Genomic DNA, 18,845 nt, shown 5'->3' with positions numbered 1-18,845 from the left:
TACCTTTATTTTACCGTATTTAAATTTACATCATGCGTACCATTTTGTTTTATAGGTGCAAATCACAGTTTTAGATGAGAATGATAATAGTCCCCAATTTGATCCAACATCAGAGTCAGTAGTGAATATGCCAGAGGATTGTCCAGTGGGGAGAAGAATAGCTCTAGTCCTGGCTAGAGACCCTGATGCTGGAGATAACGGGCAAGTAAGTAATTTGTATTCAACTTTATAACTAGATTTTGCACACAAGATTGATGATTTTATAATGTGTACATGGTATCAGAAATGAGCTAATCACTTCTAAACTAATTGTATTTGTCACAAATTTCACAAAATTTCTTCTTCCAAACAAATCCAAAGCTTAGGACGAATTGCGTAAAATGTCACCCACCATTTTACATTTAAAATTCAGTAAACTAGTAAGGAAAAAAGGTCAGGGAGGATGCCGACAGAGTATCACATGACCCCAGGCAGGATCCAGGCTTGTCACAATGCTTGGCAGTCAGCCTGATAGCCAATCGAAAGAGAAAATATTGGCGAGTCTATCAGCCTGTATGTTGGCTCTAAAGCACAAACGTCATAGTGAGCTCAGCCACTGATGTGAAAGGGCGTTTATGCCATGTTTCTTGACGGACACCAACTAGACACAAAAGCTAGCCATCTTAGGGTGTTGCAGGGATAGTGTAGGAATTGGGATGAAGATATATTTAGTTAGGTAGATTGAATTAGTAGTCACAAAGTAAGATTTTAGCATTAGGGAAGGCATAGGGTCAGTTACATTGTCTGTAGCCAGGGCTGGAGGTGATCATATACTGTATAGACTGCTGCACTGCACAAAGATCAAAGAGAGAGTATTCTTTTTTGTGCAGAAGCCAGCATTTTTCACACAAAAAAATCACCAGCAGCAAATATTTTGCCGCATACATTACAAAATTGTGCCTTTTTCTTTAAAAAAAACAATTTTGCTACCGTTTATAAGTACGCAAATAAGAGTATTTTAGTGTGTCAACAACAGTGTATAGTTTGGTTGCACTCAGTGTCCAATTAGGCCTGTATTTTTCTTCCAAAAAACATGTTGCAATTTTTCTAAAAGACACCTCTGAGTGTCATACACCAGTTTTCAGCCAACCGGAGCAGTTTTGATTCGGGTAGAATGAATTTGGACCTGAATTGAATTTTCAATAATTTTCACTCATCTCTGATTGGTAGTTGCAACTTCAAGTTCCATGAGTGTCTCCTGGCTTTACTGTTCTCCTGGCATTGATGCTGTGAATTATCATGAAAATAATATTTTCTTACAAATTTTTCTAGGTGTCTTTTTCTCTTGTTGGTGGAAATGTAGACAGACTTTTTGAGATCCGCACTACAAATGATACTTATGGTGAAGTTTTCCTTGTGAAACCACTGGACAGAGAGCTACAAGAAGTGCACTCGTTAAGGGTAATAATAACTGAATTTATATTTTACTGTTTATCAAGTCTTTTTAGAAGAAAATGAATTCTCTAGTTCAGGGATTCTCAAGTACTTTTTGTTAAGGTCCATATTTATCATAAAGTTAATACCCTGTTAGTGCCACACTATGATGCTCCTAAGTGTCCCCCTCACAACAGGATGATATCTTGATGCCCCCCCACTCTATGATACTCCCACCCACTGTTATGCTCCATATTGCCTGCAGTTTAAATACTCATCTACCCCACGTTCCCTCTATGGACCGAGTGGAGCAGGTGTACTCTGGTCTGTGCTGTGACTGAGCCCAGATGATGCCATGACCTTACTACGTGGTGCCTACTTGCACTGAATCACAGATAGCAGAGGAATGGGGAAGCAGGGAGCTGACGGCGAGGACCCAGTGATTCGTACAAGGCCTTTCTATTCATCTTAATGAAAAGGCTGTGCTTGAGGAGCAGGAGCCACAAACACCTGCCTGTAATCAAAGGGTTCTACAGCTCCCTGAAAAGAAAATGCATATATCGGATTGCAGTAATAATTCCTGTGGTGTTCAAAAACTGTTGCATTGTGATACACCAGAGAAAATGTTTAAAGAACCAAAAATATTTTATATTTAGATATTTTTTAATCTTGTGATGAGGGCCATCTTTCCTGAACATATCGAATATCTCACCTCCAAGAATCTGCTGTACAGCAGGCACTGGACTACGTACAGTTATCATATATGGGAGATAGGACAGTGCATGCAATGGCATGGTTAGGAAACTGGTTAATAGGTGCTAGATACAAATCTGACACTTTAAAAATCATTTTTTTAGTAAGAATGTATATAATATTAAGCTTGACTACCTTTCAGATCCGGGCATCTGACAAAGGATTGCCTCCTCGACGCACAGATTATACATTAACAGTGAACATAATGGATGTGAATGACAACCCACCTGTTATAGATAGCCCTTTTGGCTATAATGTCAGTGTTTTTGAGGTATGTAATAATGTAATAAAGTGAAGTATTATGCACTAAATGGCAAAAGGAACGTAATCACTATGAAACATGTTTAGGAATGGGTATTAGTGAGAGTAAATGACACCTCTAATAACTAAGCCTTCTATTGTGATCTCTATGTGACCTTCTATTGTAATCTATGTGATCTCTTGACATGATTCAATATTATCGCAGATCACTATTGGATAGAATTCCCTTGTTGGGGCCTCTTTCCAACTTATAATAGAAATACATTATTTAGAGGGGGATTGTGGTTTTGTGAATAGGGGATAACTTTACATAATGGGAAAACCCTTTTAAGGTCTTCTTAGCATATTAGTTTTTAATACATTGTCCCACATTTACTATTGAGATTGCATATAGGCTCAAACATTTGAACCAATTTGGAACATCTAGTTTTAGAAACATCGGCAGTGTTAATTAAGATGCAACATTTTGCTTCAAATTGTGCCTATATAGCGTTCTGATATAAGCTAGTACTGGGCTCAATTCATTGATACTGACCTACCTTGTATTGTGACCTTCTACTGTAATCTGCTTGTATCTCCAAACAGCCATACACATTCAAAAACTATTTGTTGAACGATCATTTGGCCCACAGCTATCCCTCCCGACTCCCTCCCAGCTCCACCATACACATACACGTTCTGCTTGGCCTCCATGTATGTGTTTTCTATGGGGAGAGAGGAGAAAACAGCTGTCAGACATTTCTGGTGGCAGCTTATTTCGCGGAAGAACTAAAGGATCGAATGAAAAAATTTCTCATTTTGCCCGATCCTTCTTTTCCCCGATCATCTGTCAGTAGCTCTCCACACACATTAGGATGAGAATGGCAGGTTTAACTGACAATACACTAATTTGTAAGGAGGCCTTAAGGATGACCTCGTCTACTACATTACTTTCATGCTATTCTTTAGGTGGATGATGGTGGCAACGTTTTCTCATTATGTGCACATTCATCTGTATGATACCATCTGCATTACACCAGATACATCGGCGATGGTGTTGCTACATTGTTAGTGGTAAAAATTATATTATTTTTTATTTTTTGTAGAATGTTGGAGGGGGAACATCAGTTATTAAAGTGACAGCAACAGACAAGGACAAAGGACTGAACAGCGTCCTATCTTATTACATTACACAAGGCAATGAGGACTTAATTTTCCGCATGGATAGGCTCACAGGTGAAATTGCCACTCGCCCATCTCCTCCTGACCGTGAAAAACAGAGCTTCTATCGCCTCATGGTTGTTGTGGAAGATGAAGGAAACCCTGCTTTGTCAGTGAGTACCTTTCCTAAATTATGAACTGTATTTTTATTAAAGGGCTTATGTGTCAAACTTGCAGTTCTCTTGTTCATACATATAATGCTGAAAATTATTAACTTGGTATTGATAGAGGAAGTCAGGAATTTCTGGAGGATTTGCCTTTCCAATGTAATTGCATTTAAAGAAAAGATTTTTTTCTACTTTGGATGTTGTCCGGAATAGAGCCGTGGGGTTATTGTATATGAAGGGGTTTGCCAGTATTGACTAGATCACAATAATATTAGAAAGTTTGTTCAAGCAGTAGAAGCGAGTTCTACTAAACATATTACCATGGCGGTACCAGACAATGCTTTGTTCTTTTGATAGCATTTCCCCCATCCCTCATCATAGTTCATAAACTATAGTTTTTTTAAACCTGGGAGGTGTTTGTTTGCTGGTGCTTTCTGTTCCTACTCCTGCTGAGTATTGTACTTTGCGTGAACTGGTAGAAAATGTGTGGGAAGGGAAGTGACAAGGCCCTGAGTATACTTGTGATGTACAGAAGCATTTTTCACTTTTCAAGACCATTTTCCAAACTATGTACATTAACACCGTTAATATAATACTGAATACATTATGATAATAAATATGGATCTGAATGTGTAGAATAATATTCCTATCTAAAAAGAGTTTGTGATTTTTTATTTTTTTTTGTAGAGCCATAACAAAATAAAGTTTATGATGAGGTTATTTGAGTTAAAAGACAGGAATGTGGATGAGCCGTCAAACTGTGGAGTTGGCTCCATTAATAGGGATGCATTTATTTTACATCTTAACATTTTAGGCTAAACTTTAGGTTAAAAGGGTTATCCGGCAAATAATATGTATGACCTATCCACAGGTCTAAGTCCTAGCACCCCCGTCAATCAGCTGTTTAGGAAAGCTCCAGCACTCACTAGAACTCTGGTGCACGTGGCCTCCCAGGCGCTTACCAACCGTAGCACTGTACATTGTATAGTGGCTGTGCTTGGTATTGCAGCTCAGCCCCAATGACTTGAATTTTGCTGAGCTGCAACTAGACCATGTGACTGATGTACAGTGACAACATATGGCATAGGAAGAGGCCATGGGGCTCACAGAGTGCCTCGCCTCTTCTAAAAGCTGATCTGAGGATAGGTCATTAATATTAATTCCTGATTAACCCCTTTAACCTAAAGTTTAACCTAAAGTGTTAAGGTGTAAAATAAATGCATCCCTATTAATTGAGCCAACTGCACAGTTTGACGGCTCATCCACATTCCTGTAAACTTCCATGATCCCTACTCTTTGCTTCCAGTATCATACAGAGGTATACAGATGTTTTTTTCTTTATGGATTTATACAAGAAAGAATTAGGAATGAGTCCTAATTTGATGAAGCCTAATTTGATGATCATCAGTTTGGAATGCCAGAGATTTGTGCAGATCAGATACACCTAAACCTAGAAATAAGTGCAAAATGGCCAATCATTAAAATCTTTATATATTATTAAAAATGCATATGATACACAATACACAAGGGGGAATTTATCAGTCCACCCATGCCCATTTTCTGGTGGGAAAAATGTTTCAAACACCATGTTTGGAATTTTTTCCCGCCATTTGTGCATTTTTTTTTTCATAAGTGGCATTTCTCAGCTGCCCTCACCACTTTCCCGAAAAGGTGGTATGGCTAGGATGGGGAGGGGACAGGACCAGTGGGCCCAGGGCATTTATCTTTTACACCAGTTTTCTGGCATAAAAGAAGACTGAAATCTATACCAGCTAGTGGCTGATGTAAATATAATCTCAGACGCACGGACTGCCGGAGACTGCTCCTAATGTACGACAAGGTGTTAAAAATTACATGTAGCCTCCGGCAGCACATGGGGATATTATAGAATGCTGGTTCATGATAAGTTTCCCTCGTAATATAAAAAATTGAATCGCACAGTTGATATCAATAATGTAATGCTACTTACTGTATGTACAAAATACAATTTTAGGTAATGGTTAACAACACATAGGATCGGGAATAGTTTTTTTTTTTTACACAAACCCCAACCTCTATTAATCTATACATCATAAAATGCTAAGGGCAATTTAAGGGACCATGGTTTACATGCAGCGGATTTCAAAGGGGTTGTGCCATAAAATACTTTTCACCCTAAAGTTTATTTTCATCAATTGTTATAGCTCCCATTCCTTCTTGGATATTTTTAATTTTGTTTCTTTTTTTCTTAATTTACCTCATTTGCAGTTTTCTCTTATCCCCATGCTGGAATACTACCTCCTGATTTGTCATGTGTCTGCTGTCCCATCGTGCCTTAGGGTATCAGCCATCAGCCAATCTTGTGACACTAACAACGCCCCTTGTTCTTACTAATGACGCTTCCTACGTCTTAGATTATAAGCCTCCAATGCAGCTACTAAATATCAAAGCAGACTTGCCATAGGATGCAGTGGTAGGATAATAACTTTAGAGTAAGGCAGTTTTGATAAATGGTGGTATTTGGGAAAGGCAAATCCATGGCAGCAACTTTAAGTCTTCTGTGGACATACCCTTTAAAAGAGTTTTTCCGAAACTTTTATACTGATGATCTGTCCTCTGGGTAGGTTATTAGAATCTGTTTGTGGGGGTCCTACACCCAGGACCAGGGCCGGTGTCAGCACCCGGCAAACCCGGGAAAGTGCTGGGGCCCACTGCTCCTAGGGGGCCCACTCTGGTCTATGCTGAAGATGGCTGTACGGGAAATCCCCCAGTGCTACTGAAGATCGCTGTACGGGGAATCCCCCAGTGTTATTGAACAGTCAGGATTCTAGTTCCCGGCTTAGGAGTCCCTGCTCTGATTCCATATATGCGGATCACAGCCCCCTGTAAGAGATCGGGTGCTGCCAGGCAGCAGGGGGCAGTCATGTACACAACAGTTCTCAGTATATTCTAACTTGAAGCGTCCCCATCACTATGGGAACGCCTCTGTGTTAGAATATACTGTCGGATCTGAGTTTTCACGAAGTGAAAACTCAGCTCTGAAAAAGCTTTTATGCAGACGGATCTGCGATCCGTCTGTGTGAAAGTAGTCTACGGACACGGATCACTGACACGGATGACAATCTTGTGTACATCCGTGTTTTTTCACTGACCCATTGACTTGAATGGGTCCGCGAACCGTTGTCCGTCCAAAAAATAGGACAGGTCCTATTTTTTTGACGGACAGGAAACACGGATCACGGACGCGGATGAACAACGGTGCATTTTCCGAGTTTTTCAATGAACCCATTGAAAGTCAATGGGTCCGCAGAAAATCACGGAAAACGGAACAACGGACACGGATGCACACAATGGTCGTGTGCATGAGGCCTTACTGTAACACGTGGACCACTGCAGTTGGTGGGCAGACACGTGGACCAATGCCTGCTGGTGTGCAGACACGTGGACCAATGCCTGCTGGTGTGCAGACACGTGGACCAATGCCTGCTGGTGTGCAGACACATGGACCAATGCCTGCTGGTGTGCAGACACGTGGACCACTGACTGTTGGTGTGCAGACACATGGACCAATGTCTGATGGTGTGCAGAGCAATTTTTGTGTTACCCTAGCCTGATTTACTCCAATAATAGAGTGTTAGTTTGTGATTCCTGGTTTTAATAAAATGAGACAATATTGATTTATTATTTTATACTAGAGTTCTTTTCAGACAAAAATATTTCTCCAGCCAATTATCGCCGTATTTACTAGGTTGCGGCCAGATCTCCGCCGTAACTCCGGATCCGACAGGCTTTTCTAGGGTGGAACAGGCTGCTAGACTTGTATGATACTAGCCTAATAGAAAAATTACTAGAAAATAGATTTTGCTGCTACTTTCTTTCTATTTAAATTCTTGCTATTTAAAACTAATTTCAGAAATCATTAATTATGTTTTAAGTCTTTGTAAAAAAAAAAAAGGCAAAAAAAATCACATTGCAACCAAATCAGTGGCTGTCTTATGTTATTTGTTATTTTCAGTAACCTGTTTACGAGGCTACAGAACAGTGGTTGTATCTCCACCTTGCAGATGTTTACGGGTTATATGTGAGATGAATGGGTTTCCTTCTTGGTGATAAATATAAAACAGTACTGTTAAGGAGCTTGCCCTGGTTATAAAAGAAACTCACATCTTCTGCCACAAGCTCTTCAGTATGATTCATTCTAGGGGTTTCTTTATATTTGATAATTAGATGCATTGTGTTTTTCTGCGGTTTAAAAGCCACACAGGAACAAACCAAGTTACAAAATATATAGAATTTGTACCAGGTGTTTCCTTGGCAAAGTTCTGCAAATTGTGTGGCTCATGATGACACTTGGTCTGGGTTTATGACTCTATGTTTAAAGGGAATATGTCATAAAAAAATGACCTATTGTTTAAATCAAGGGTTTTGGAATTTTAGGATTTTTTTTTTTTTTCATATTACTATCCTGAAAGAATACGAAAGTCATGCAGTGTTAACACTGGCCACTAGGCCTAAAATATAACAAGACTTTGTGCTCTTTGACAGAAGCCATGTGGACAATAAAAACTTTAGACTGGACTTAACCTTATCGACTTCTTGACTTTTCCAGGCATGCTCTGTGCAGAGATTCAAAGGGAGTAGATAGGCTGTGATATCACCTACTCACAATGGTGGATCCTGTGTTATCTATAGAGAAGTGATATCTGTCATTGCAGTCCTGTCTATGATGATAAAGAGATGGCTATTGAAAAGTTAGGCTACTTTCACACCTGCATTAGGTGCAGATAAGTCTGGTATCTGCACAGACGGATCCGCACCTATAATGCAAACGGAACGGACCTGTTTGAATTTTATTTATTTTTTTGTTCATGATAATGCAAACGGATCCGTTTTGACTTACACTGAAAGTCAATGGGAGGCGGATCCGTTTTCAATTGCACCATATTGTGTCAGTGAAAACGGATCCGTCCCCATTGAATTACATTGTATTTCAGGACGGATCTGTTTGGCTCTGCATCGTCAGGCGGACATCAAAACGCTGCAAGCATCGTTTTGGTGTCCGCCTCCAGAGCGGAATGGAGGCTGAATGGAGGCAAACTGATGCATTCTGAACGGATCCTTATCCATTCAGAATGCATTGGGGCTGAACTGATCCGTTTTGGTTCGCTTGTGAGAGCCCTGAAACAGATCTCACAGGCAGACCCAGAAACGCCAGTGTGAAAGTAGCCTTACCTGTACAGATCAGGAAGCATTGACAAATTTTAGGCCTAGCAGTCAATGTGAATTACTACACAATTTTAAGATGCTTTTTATATAGACAGTGATATGGAAAATTTAAAAGATACTCTTAAAATTCAAAAAAAAAATGTTTAACAGTAAAATATAATTGAAACACTAGGTTATTTTCTTTTACGGTGTGTGGGTGAGCATCCTGTTCAACAATGCCAGTTGGACCCTTGCCAGGAGAGGTAATATATGTGGCTGCAGGATGTCCAACACATATCAGTGAGCAGTTAGTGTCCCACGTATCACTACTAGGAGTGACTGACTGTCGTATGTGATGGCTCTGCCAGTTAAACATACCAGCAGTTGTGGCAGTGTGTCCATCCACAGCAAAGGCAGGATTGAAACACTCCAAGATTCTTGTTCACAACACCACTACAAACAAAGGTGATGGTATCTGGGTGTCAATGGCAGGACACATAATGAGTAGTGTTGATCGAGCACCAAAGCGCTCAGGTGCTCTGGTGCTTGAGTAGAACACTTTGGGATGCTCGGGTGCTCTACAGAGCACAATGGAAGTCAATGGGAGAGCCAGAGCATTAAACCAGGCACCCCCTGCTCTGAAGAGAGGAGGGTGTCTGGTTAACAGAGAAAGGTCAGAAATTGATAGAAACACTTCCGAAATGGTTCGAGAACAGCATGGGGAGGATGTCTGAATGCATCTTGGACTCCCAGGTCACTACTGGGAACGATGTTGTCCGAGTAGCATGCCACTTTTACAGAGTGACAATAATACGCACAAAACCAAAAATAAAATAGATTTTAGAGGAAAAATTGTTAGGAAACATTCTTTCCTCTCTATTTACTTGTATATAAAGTGCAAGTGCTGCCAAAAATGACAAGGAACCGTCATTCCAATACACCGTTTATTACACATAAAGGAGGGCATCATACACACCCTTGAAAAATTATGATTGATGGCCTGCTGGTGACCCTGGAAACAATTTTTCCACAAGGACCTTCTGGTATTGCACCATTTTGATAGTCTTCTCCACAACAGGAATGACAGATGAGAAGATCTAGAAGGTCATGGGAAAAGCAGAATAACATAAAGTCAGCCATGTGTGCCAGAGTCCACAGACAAGACTTTTCTGTCCTCATGAGGAGGATGACTCTCAATCTCCTCATCATCTTCCTCCTCTTCAGCCCATCTACGCTGAGCAGATAGAATAAACCTGCTATAGGTACTACCCTCTGTAGTGGAGGCAACCATCTACAGGTTGCTAATGTTCACGCCCCTGCTCATTTTGGTACAGCACAGGTTGCAAATGACAATTCTTTTATCGTCCGCACTTTCCTCAAAAAAGTGCCAGATAAAATCATCCTAAACACATCCTCGGCGAAATTTTATCTTCATGCGCAGTTCAAATATTATGCGCATGGGGATAAAGCGTCGAAATTTATGATGCAACACCTGAAACAAAGGAAGTCCCATAATTATATCCATAAAATTAAAACCCCAGATAAAGGAGAAGTATTTACCACCCCTGAAATAGCCTCACGGTTCCAAAAATTCTATTATTCCCTATACAACATAAGCGACTCTGAGAAACATAGTGATAATCTCCCATCACCATCCCCAGAAAAATCAGTCACAGCCTTTCTAGAATCACTCTCATTACCAAAGTTGTCTGAAAGCCAAACTCTCTCTCTTCAAGCCCCATTCACAATAGACGAGATCATGGCGGCAATCAAGCAATTGCCAAACGCGAAGAGTCCTGGTCCGGACGGCTACCCCGCTCTATATTATCGTACCTTTAGAAACATACTAGGCCCATATCTACTTAAAGTTTATAACTGTTCCCTGTCTGGTGTCCCACTTACAGCGGATATGACTAGGGCTAATATTACACTTATCCCAAAAGAAGGGAAGGATAGTTCCATATGTGCCAACTACCGCCCTATCTCCCTACTGAATCTTGACTTAAAAATTTTAGCCAAAATGCTAGCTTCTCGCCTTTCCGCCTTTCTCCCTTCCCTGGTCAAAGGAGACTAAGTTGGATTCGTCCGTGGTAGGGAGGGCAGAGATAACACTGCCAAAGTCCTGAACGCCATATACTATGCTAAGAGACATGGTCATCCTCTGGTCCTCCTTAGCAGGGACGCTGAAAAGGGGTTCGATAGAGTCAGCTGGGAATATATGGAAGAGGTTCTTCGAGCTTTCAAATTTCCAGACCCATATATTAAAGCAATTCTATCATTATATACTCAGGCTTCAGCTGCCATCATCATTAATGACACCCTGTCGCCGACCTTTGTCATCCGTAATGGCACCAGACAGGGATGCCCCCTTTCTCCACTAATCTTTGTATTGGTCATGGAAACACTACTGCAATCGCTTAGAAGAGAGGAAGGGATAGAAGGCATTAAGATTGGCCATCAAGAACACAAAGTAGCGGCGTTTGCGGACGACCTACTTATAATAAACATCAATCCTACTAAAGCACTCCCCCTGATATATCGATCACTGGAACAGTTTAACCTCTATTCTAACTTTAAGATTAATATGAGTAAATCCCACGTCCTAAGTATAGACCTCCCTTCCCCAACTAGGAACACACTGAAGGCTAGCTCCCCTTTCAACTGGGACACCCCCTACATTACCTATTTAGGAGTTAAAATAGGACCAGACCTCAATTCATTATTTCATATGAACTACACCCCCCTCTTAAAATCTATAACATACCAACTGTTGTTGCTAAAAAAAACATCGCTCTCGTGGTTTGGTAGAAAAAATATTGTCACCTCACTAGTTTTGCCCAGACTGACCTACCTACAACAGGTATTTCCCATTCCAGTCCCTAAAACATACTATCTGAATATTAAGCGTGAAATTAATTCATTTGTTTGGGACGGGAAGAGGGCTCGACTCGCTCGTTCTGTTCTCTGCAAACCTAAGGCTAAGGGAGGGATAGGCTTGCCAGATCCCGAGGTATATGGGAAAGCAGTAATATTACCAAGAGTAGTGGAATGGTTAACAAGCCCGATAAGCAAACCTTGGGTTTGCATGGAACAGAATGATATGGGCTCATACCTCTCAGGTTGGACAGGACAAATTCCCTACCTTGATTAAACCCCTGAACCCGTCAACATGGAAATGGTTTCAATCTTCGCAATATGCGGTTCCTCTCCCGTCACCTCTACTACAGATTAAAGATATATTGGCACATGCCTCTCCTATTTTAAGAGATTGTTTACCCCTCTCGGTCAAGAATTCCACAATCCAGGTCCTCTCCCTATATGGAGATGAGGGATCGGTTTTAAGTAATAGGGAAATTATAAATATTTTTCCAGAGAATAAACCCTTTCCATACCTACTTGCTTTTATCCGCTCCTTCATTACTAAATACATTCCTTTGGAGACCCTTCTACGCCCACTAACGTGGTTTGAAAGCTTACTAGTAGATCATTCAAGACATACTAAGCTAATATCAAGAATATACAAAAATCCATGGGTCGAGTGGAGGGGGAACGCATGGGAACGGCGTTCCTGCACTTTTTCCATGGCAGGAACGCCGTTCCCTTTCAGCCTCAAGCCAGGAGAACACGGGTGAATCAGATTCACAGGGGGAGACGGAGCGCACTGTGCAGGGCAGGTTAAGGGAGGAGGGGCGGCTTCAGTTGAGAGGAAGCTGTCTGTGCGGTGCCGCTGCCTGCGACTCCTCTCATGGCGCCCCGCCCCCTAATGACATAATCTCCTTCACTACAAGATCATTTAGAATGTCTTTTAGAAAAGTTTGTCCTGGGATTCGAACTCACGACCTCTACACATCAGAGGAAGGCATTTACCCTCACAGCCATGAAAGCCGTCTAGGTAAATGCTTAAAAAAAAAAATATAAGACTTCTAATTATACCTAGTGTACTGATATCTAGTGTACAACCATACACATGACAGCTGCCCACTGTGTATGGATGTAGCAGAGCTGGGTGTGTTGGGGCAGCTGTCATGTGTATGGTTGTACACTAGGTATCAGTACACTAGGTATAAGTAGAAGTCTTATATTTTTTTTTTTAAACAGCTACCTTGACAGCTTTTATGGCTGTGAGGGTAAATGCCTTGCCTCTGATGTGTAGAGGTCATGAGTTCGAATCCCAGGACAAACTTTACTAAAAGTGTTTTTTTTTTTTTTATAAGACTTCTACTGATACCTAGTTTACTGATACCAAGTGTACAACCATACACATGACAGCTGCCCACTGTGTATGGATGTAGCAGGGCTGGGTGTGTTGGGGCAGCTGTCATGTGTATGGTTGTACACTAGGTATCAGTACACTAGGTATAAGTAGAAGTCTTAGTTTTTTTTTTTTAAGCAACTACCTTAACAGCTTTTATGGCTGTGAGGGTAAATGCCTTGCCTGTAATGTGTAGAGGTCATGAGTTCGAATCCCAGGACAAACTTTTCTAAAAGTGTTTTTTTTTTTTTATAAGACTTCTACTGATACCTAGTTTACTGATACCAAGTGTACAACCATACACATGACAGCTGCCCACTGTGTATGGATGTAGCAGGGCTGGGTGTGTTGGGGCAGCTGTCATGTGTATGGTTGTACACTAGGTATCAGTACACTAGGTATAAGTAGAAGTCTTAGTTTTTGTTTTTTTAAGCAACTACCTCAACAGCTTTTATGGCTGTGAGGGTAAATGCCTTGCCTGTAATGTGTAGAGGTCATGAGTTCGAATCCCAGGACAAACTTTTCTAAAAGTGTTTTTTTTTTTTTATAAGACTTCTACTGATACCTAGTTTACTGATACCAAGTGTACAACCATACACATGACAGCTGCCCACTGTGTATGGATGTAGCAGGGCTGGGTGTGTTGGGGCAGCTGTCATGTGTATGGTTGTACACTAGGTATCAGTACACTAGGTATAAGTAGAAGTCTTAGTTTTTTTTTTTTAAGCAACTACCTCAACAGCTTTTATGGCTGTGAGGGTAAATGCCTTGCCTGTAATGTGTAGAGGTCATGAGTTCGAATCCCAGGACAAACTTTTCTAAAAGTGTTTTTTTTTTTTTATAAGACTTCTACTGATACCTAGTTTACTGATACCAAGTGTACAACCATACACATGACAGCTGCCCACTGTGTATGGATCTAGCAGAGCTGGGTGTGTTGGGGCAGCTGTCATGTGTATGGTTGTACACTAGGTATCAGTACACTAGGTATAAGTAGAAGTCTTAGTTTTTTTTTTAAGCAACTACCTCAACAGCTTTTATGGCTGTGAGGGTAAATGCCTTGCCTGTAATGTGTAGAGGTCATGAGTTCGAATCCCAGGACAAACTAAAAGTGTTTTTTTTTCTTTTTCTGATACTTCTACTGATACCTTGTGTACTGATACCTAGTGTACAACCATACACATGACAGCTGCCCCAACACACCCAGCTCTGCTACATCCATACACAGTGGGCAAAGTTACCTACAGTAGAAGTCTTATATATATTTTTTTTTAAGTAGCAAGCTAGACAGCTTTCATAGCTGTGAGGGCATATGCCTTGCTTCTGCTGTGTAGAGGTCATGAGATCGAATCCCAGGACAAACTTTTCTAAAAGTGCTATTTTTTTAATTTATTTTTTAGTCCGCAGCGACACAAATTACAGCATGCTAGATTTTCTGTGCTTTTTTATTTTTTGGAGGGGGGGGGGGGGGGGGTTGCAGTGGATCTTGGGTGAGTTCCCACACTTTTTTTCCCAGGACTTGACCCCTGCAAAAATCTAATTACACCGATAAACATGGTCAAACCGGCCTTTATAGGGAACTGGGAGAGAGATCTGGGTGTTGTTTTTTCTCAGGACGAGGTCTCAAAACTTTTACTGCAACCCCACAGGTCGTCCAAATGCGTCCGTACCCAAGAGAACGGCTATAAGGTTCTAACCCGCTGGTACAGGACCCCAGACATCAGCTGTTTATATAGTTCGAGTGGGTCGAATGCATGTTGGAGATGTGGAAATCAAAGGGGATCATTTTATCATATATGGTGGCTCTGCCCAACTATACAACAGTGGTGGATGGAAATCTTTAGTTTAGCCAACAAAATATGTAAAGTAAAGATTTCATTGTCTCCTCAACTGGCATTATTGGGGTCCAATTTTTCTGCCTCTAAGGATATCCCCACACGCCTTTTTCTCTGTATGATTAGTGCAGCCCGCCTCCTTATCCCGAAATTTTGGCTTACATCGGATATTCCTTCCATATCTCAGTGGACTGAGAAATTGGACCAAATATACAGGTTCGAAGAGATCTCGGCTTGGGAAAACCATAAGATTAATTCTTTCAGGCTTACTTGGCGCGCCTGGGCCAATTATAGGAACTTCACTTATACACCTTAGTATATTTCTGTGATATACAACCCCAAGCACCTTTGAGATGATACATAATACCCTCCTGTACTTGGATATTTGTTATAGGTCCAACTGATTGTGTCCCTATTATCCAACATGTAGCCTTCTGCATCTTTGTACTAGATAATGCAAGACAACTTGTGTATATCTCCTGTCATCCACTTTGTTATTTCTTTATAGCATGCACTCCATATGTATTTCCTTCATATGTATATTCTTTAATATACAATAAAAAATAAAAATAAATGTGCCAGACTGTCGAACACCTACCCCTTGGCAAGGGAGATTGCCGCAAGGGGGTGCTCCGGGGAACAGTTGCAGGCCTGTTTCACTGTCACCAACAGCTAAGAAAAAATGACACTGAATGTAACAGATATTTAGGATGCTCAAGCGTTATACAGGAGATGTAGCGCAGGTAATGTCGCTGTCACCAGCAGCCAAGAAAAAATTACACTGAATGTCACAGATATTTAGGATGCACAAACGTTATACAGGAGATGTAGTGCAGGTAGTGTAGCTGTCAGCAGCGGCCAAACAATTGCGCTGAATGTCACAGATATTTAGGATGCGCAAATGTAACACAACAGATGTAGCAGAGGTTGTGTCACTGTCATCAGCGGCCAAACAATCGCACGCAATTCAGCGCAGGTTGCGCTAATAATATATATTGCAGCCAGAGAAAACAATAGTCCTTAAAATGACTTTTGGGTCTCTAACACCTTTCAACAGTAAACCCAGCCTGAAAAAAAAAAATATTCCTGTCCCTGCACTATCTGTCCCTTCTGCTGCAGTTCTCCCTGACTAAGACTGAGCCGAACCACGTCTTGGACACCCGATGACTCGTTCCGGCCAGCCAATCACTGTAGTGCCAGTAACCAACATGACTATGGCATTACAATGAGCGTCAGTACTTTCCCGTGTGCGGGGAGGAGACGCGCCGTGTTTTGCCGAACACACCGTGATGTGCCGAGCATCGAGATGCTCGAGTCAAAATGGTGTTTGGCCGAGCATGCTCGCCCAACACTAATAATGAACACTGTGACACCAAATTTCTGCTGCTAAGCACCTAGAAATGGTGCGGGCAGAGACGGTGTGCATGCCCTCATTGCTCCCAACATCTCCTAACAGCTAGGTCAGAACTGCCAGCCTAGTTGGCGGGCACTTCATTGAAACAACCATCCTACTTTGCTCAACCAATGATGCACCCTATCACAAAGTCTATCAACAGGACAAAATGTCTTTGAGGGAACCGAAGATGGATCTCTATCAGTCAGTAACCACTTACCAAGATGTACACTACCCAAAAGTAGCCACTGAGAGCCTTTTTATAGGGAAGTGGGGGAAGCACATCTACACCCTGTTGTGGCCTGTCCAAGTGTCTTATCAGACCACACATAATCATTTACATATCTACCTGAGAAATAACTGTATGTCCAGTTTTGAAGCAATATGACATTTATATCTGAGTGTATACTTATACTTTTAAATTTTTATCTTTTCTTACATAGTTATATATTATAGTTAAAAAGGGGCTTTGTCCATAAAGATCAAGGGTATTTGGATGAAGGGAAAATTTAAGGGAAATTTTGTAACTTTAAGAAGTATAAAAATCCATGAGCAATCCATTGCTGATGACACAAAGATATGTAACAGGGTTGATGTTCCTGGAGGGAAACGCCAAATGGAAAAGGAATTAGGAAAACTAGAAGAATGGTCAGAACTCTGGCAACTGAAATTTAATGTGGATAAGTGCAAGATAATGCACCTGGGGCGTAAAAACCCAAGGGCAGAATATAGAATATTTGACACAGTCCTGACCTCAGTATCTGAGGAAAGGGATTTAGGAGTAATTATTTCAGAAGACTTAAAGGTGGGAAGACAATGTAATAGAGCAGCACGAAATGCCAGCAGAATGCTTGGATGTATAAGGAGAGGTATAAGCAGTAGGAAGAGTGAAGTGCTTATGCCGCTGTACAGAACACTGGTGAGACCTCACTTGGAGTATTGTGCGCAGTACTGGAGACCATATCTCCAGAAGGATATAGATACTCTAGAGAGAGTTCAGAGAAGAGCTACTAAACTAGTACATGGATTGCAGGATAAAACTTACCAGGAAAGGTTAAAAGACCTTAATATGTATAGCTTGGAAGAAAGAAGAGACAGAGGGGATATGATAGAAACTTTTAAATACATAAAGGGAATCAACAAGGTAACGGAGGAGAGCATATTTAAAAGAAGAAAAACTACCACAAGAGGACACAGTTTTAAATTAGAGGGGCAAAGGTTTAAAAGTAATATAAGGAAGTATTACTTTACTGAGAGAGTAGTGGATGCATGGAATAGCCTTCCTGCAGAAGTGGTAGCTGCAAATACAGTGAAGGAGTTTAAGCATGCATGGGATAGGCATAAGGCTATCCTTCATATAAGATAGGGCCAGGGGCTATTCATAGTATTCAGTATATTGGGCAGACTAGATGGGCCAAATGGTTCTTATCTGCCGACACATTCTATGTTTCTATGTTTCTATGAGGTACAAGCTAGAACATACAGACAAGAATTCTAGACATTTCAGAATTATTTCGTTATTTTGTTCTAAGAAATGTAACTTTTCCCAAAGCCATGAACTTTTCTCGCTGTGACCATCCCCTGAGGTACACTATTCCACAGATTTACAGTTCTTCTGGTGAAGAAGCATTGTCCCCTCTAGAGACAACTTTTTTTCTGTAGACAGTGGCAGTGCCCCCTTATCTTCTGAGGATGTTTTACATAGAACAGCTTTTCACCATATTTTTGCATGATGCAATTTTGTATTTTTGCATTTATCTACTTACATAAGTGAGTCATTTCCATGCTTGTTTGGCCGACAGCTATCTCTCGTGACTCCCTCACACACAAACATACTTGGCTTTTTTATGTGTGTGTGTTTTCAATGGAAAAAAGCTGCTGCCAGTCACCTCTGTTTATGGTTTATTTCCTTGGAGAACTAAATGATCAGGCCAAATCCTTCTCTCCCTCAAAAATATACAAATGTTTATGGGCGGCTTTAAATATCTCTTCTCTAGATAAAATGTATTTAATTCCTTTTTAACCTTTCCACATATAGTATCTCACAAAAGTTAGTACACCCCTCACATTTTTGTTAATATTTTATTATATCTTTTCATGGGATCACACTGAAGATATGACATTTTGATGCAATGTAAAGTAGTCAGTGTACAGCTTCTATAACAGTGTAAATTTGATGTGCCCTCAAAATAACTCAACACACAGCCATTAATGTCTGAACCACTGGCAACAAAAGTGAGTAAACCCCTAAGTGAAAATGGGCAAATTACATACTGTCCTTGTGGTGCATGCGGTCTGCCCCGGCATCCTCCATTGTATGCATTTTTTGCTGGGTATTGCCGTTATCTGCGGACCGCATGCGGAAGAATTGCTCCCCCGGTTATAGACACGCTACAGTGTCTGGGTTTGGAGCATTTCCACCCATTTAGGCCTTTTTTCTGTGAGTT

At 41.0% G+C, this 18,845-nt stretch overlaps 1 protein-coding gene across 1 annotated transcript in view; it reads left to right on the top strand.

The window, feature by feature from the left end:
* Positions 1 to 18,845, top strand: part of CDH23 (cadherin related 23) — a 1,302,172-nt gene that overhangs the window by 1,026,158 nt on the left and 257,169 nt on the right. Inside the window, 4 exon segments of the mRNA XM_044299558.1 lie at positions 56 to 205; positions 1,312 to 1,440; positions 2,309 to 2,437; positions 3,513 to 3,740. Coding sequence (XP_044155493.1) covers positions 56 to 205; positions 1,312 to 1,440; positions 2,309 to 2,437; positions 3,513 to 3,740 — 636 coding nt within the window.

This window comes from Bufo gargarizans, chromosome 6 (genome assembly GCF_014858855.1).
Source record: "Bufo gargarizans isolate SCDJY-AF-19 chromosome 6, ASM1485885v1, whole genome shotgun sequence".
NCBI classification, from domain to species: Eukaryota; Metazoa; Chordata; class Amphibia; order Anura; family Bufonidae; genus Bufo; species Bufo gargarizans.
This window is presented reverse-complemented; position numbering and strand designations above follow the sequence as displayed.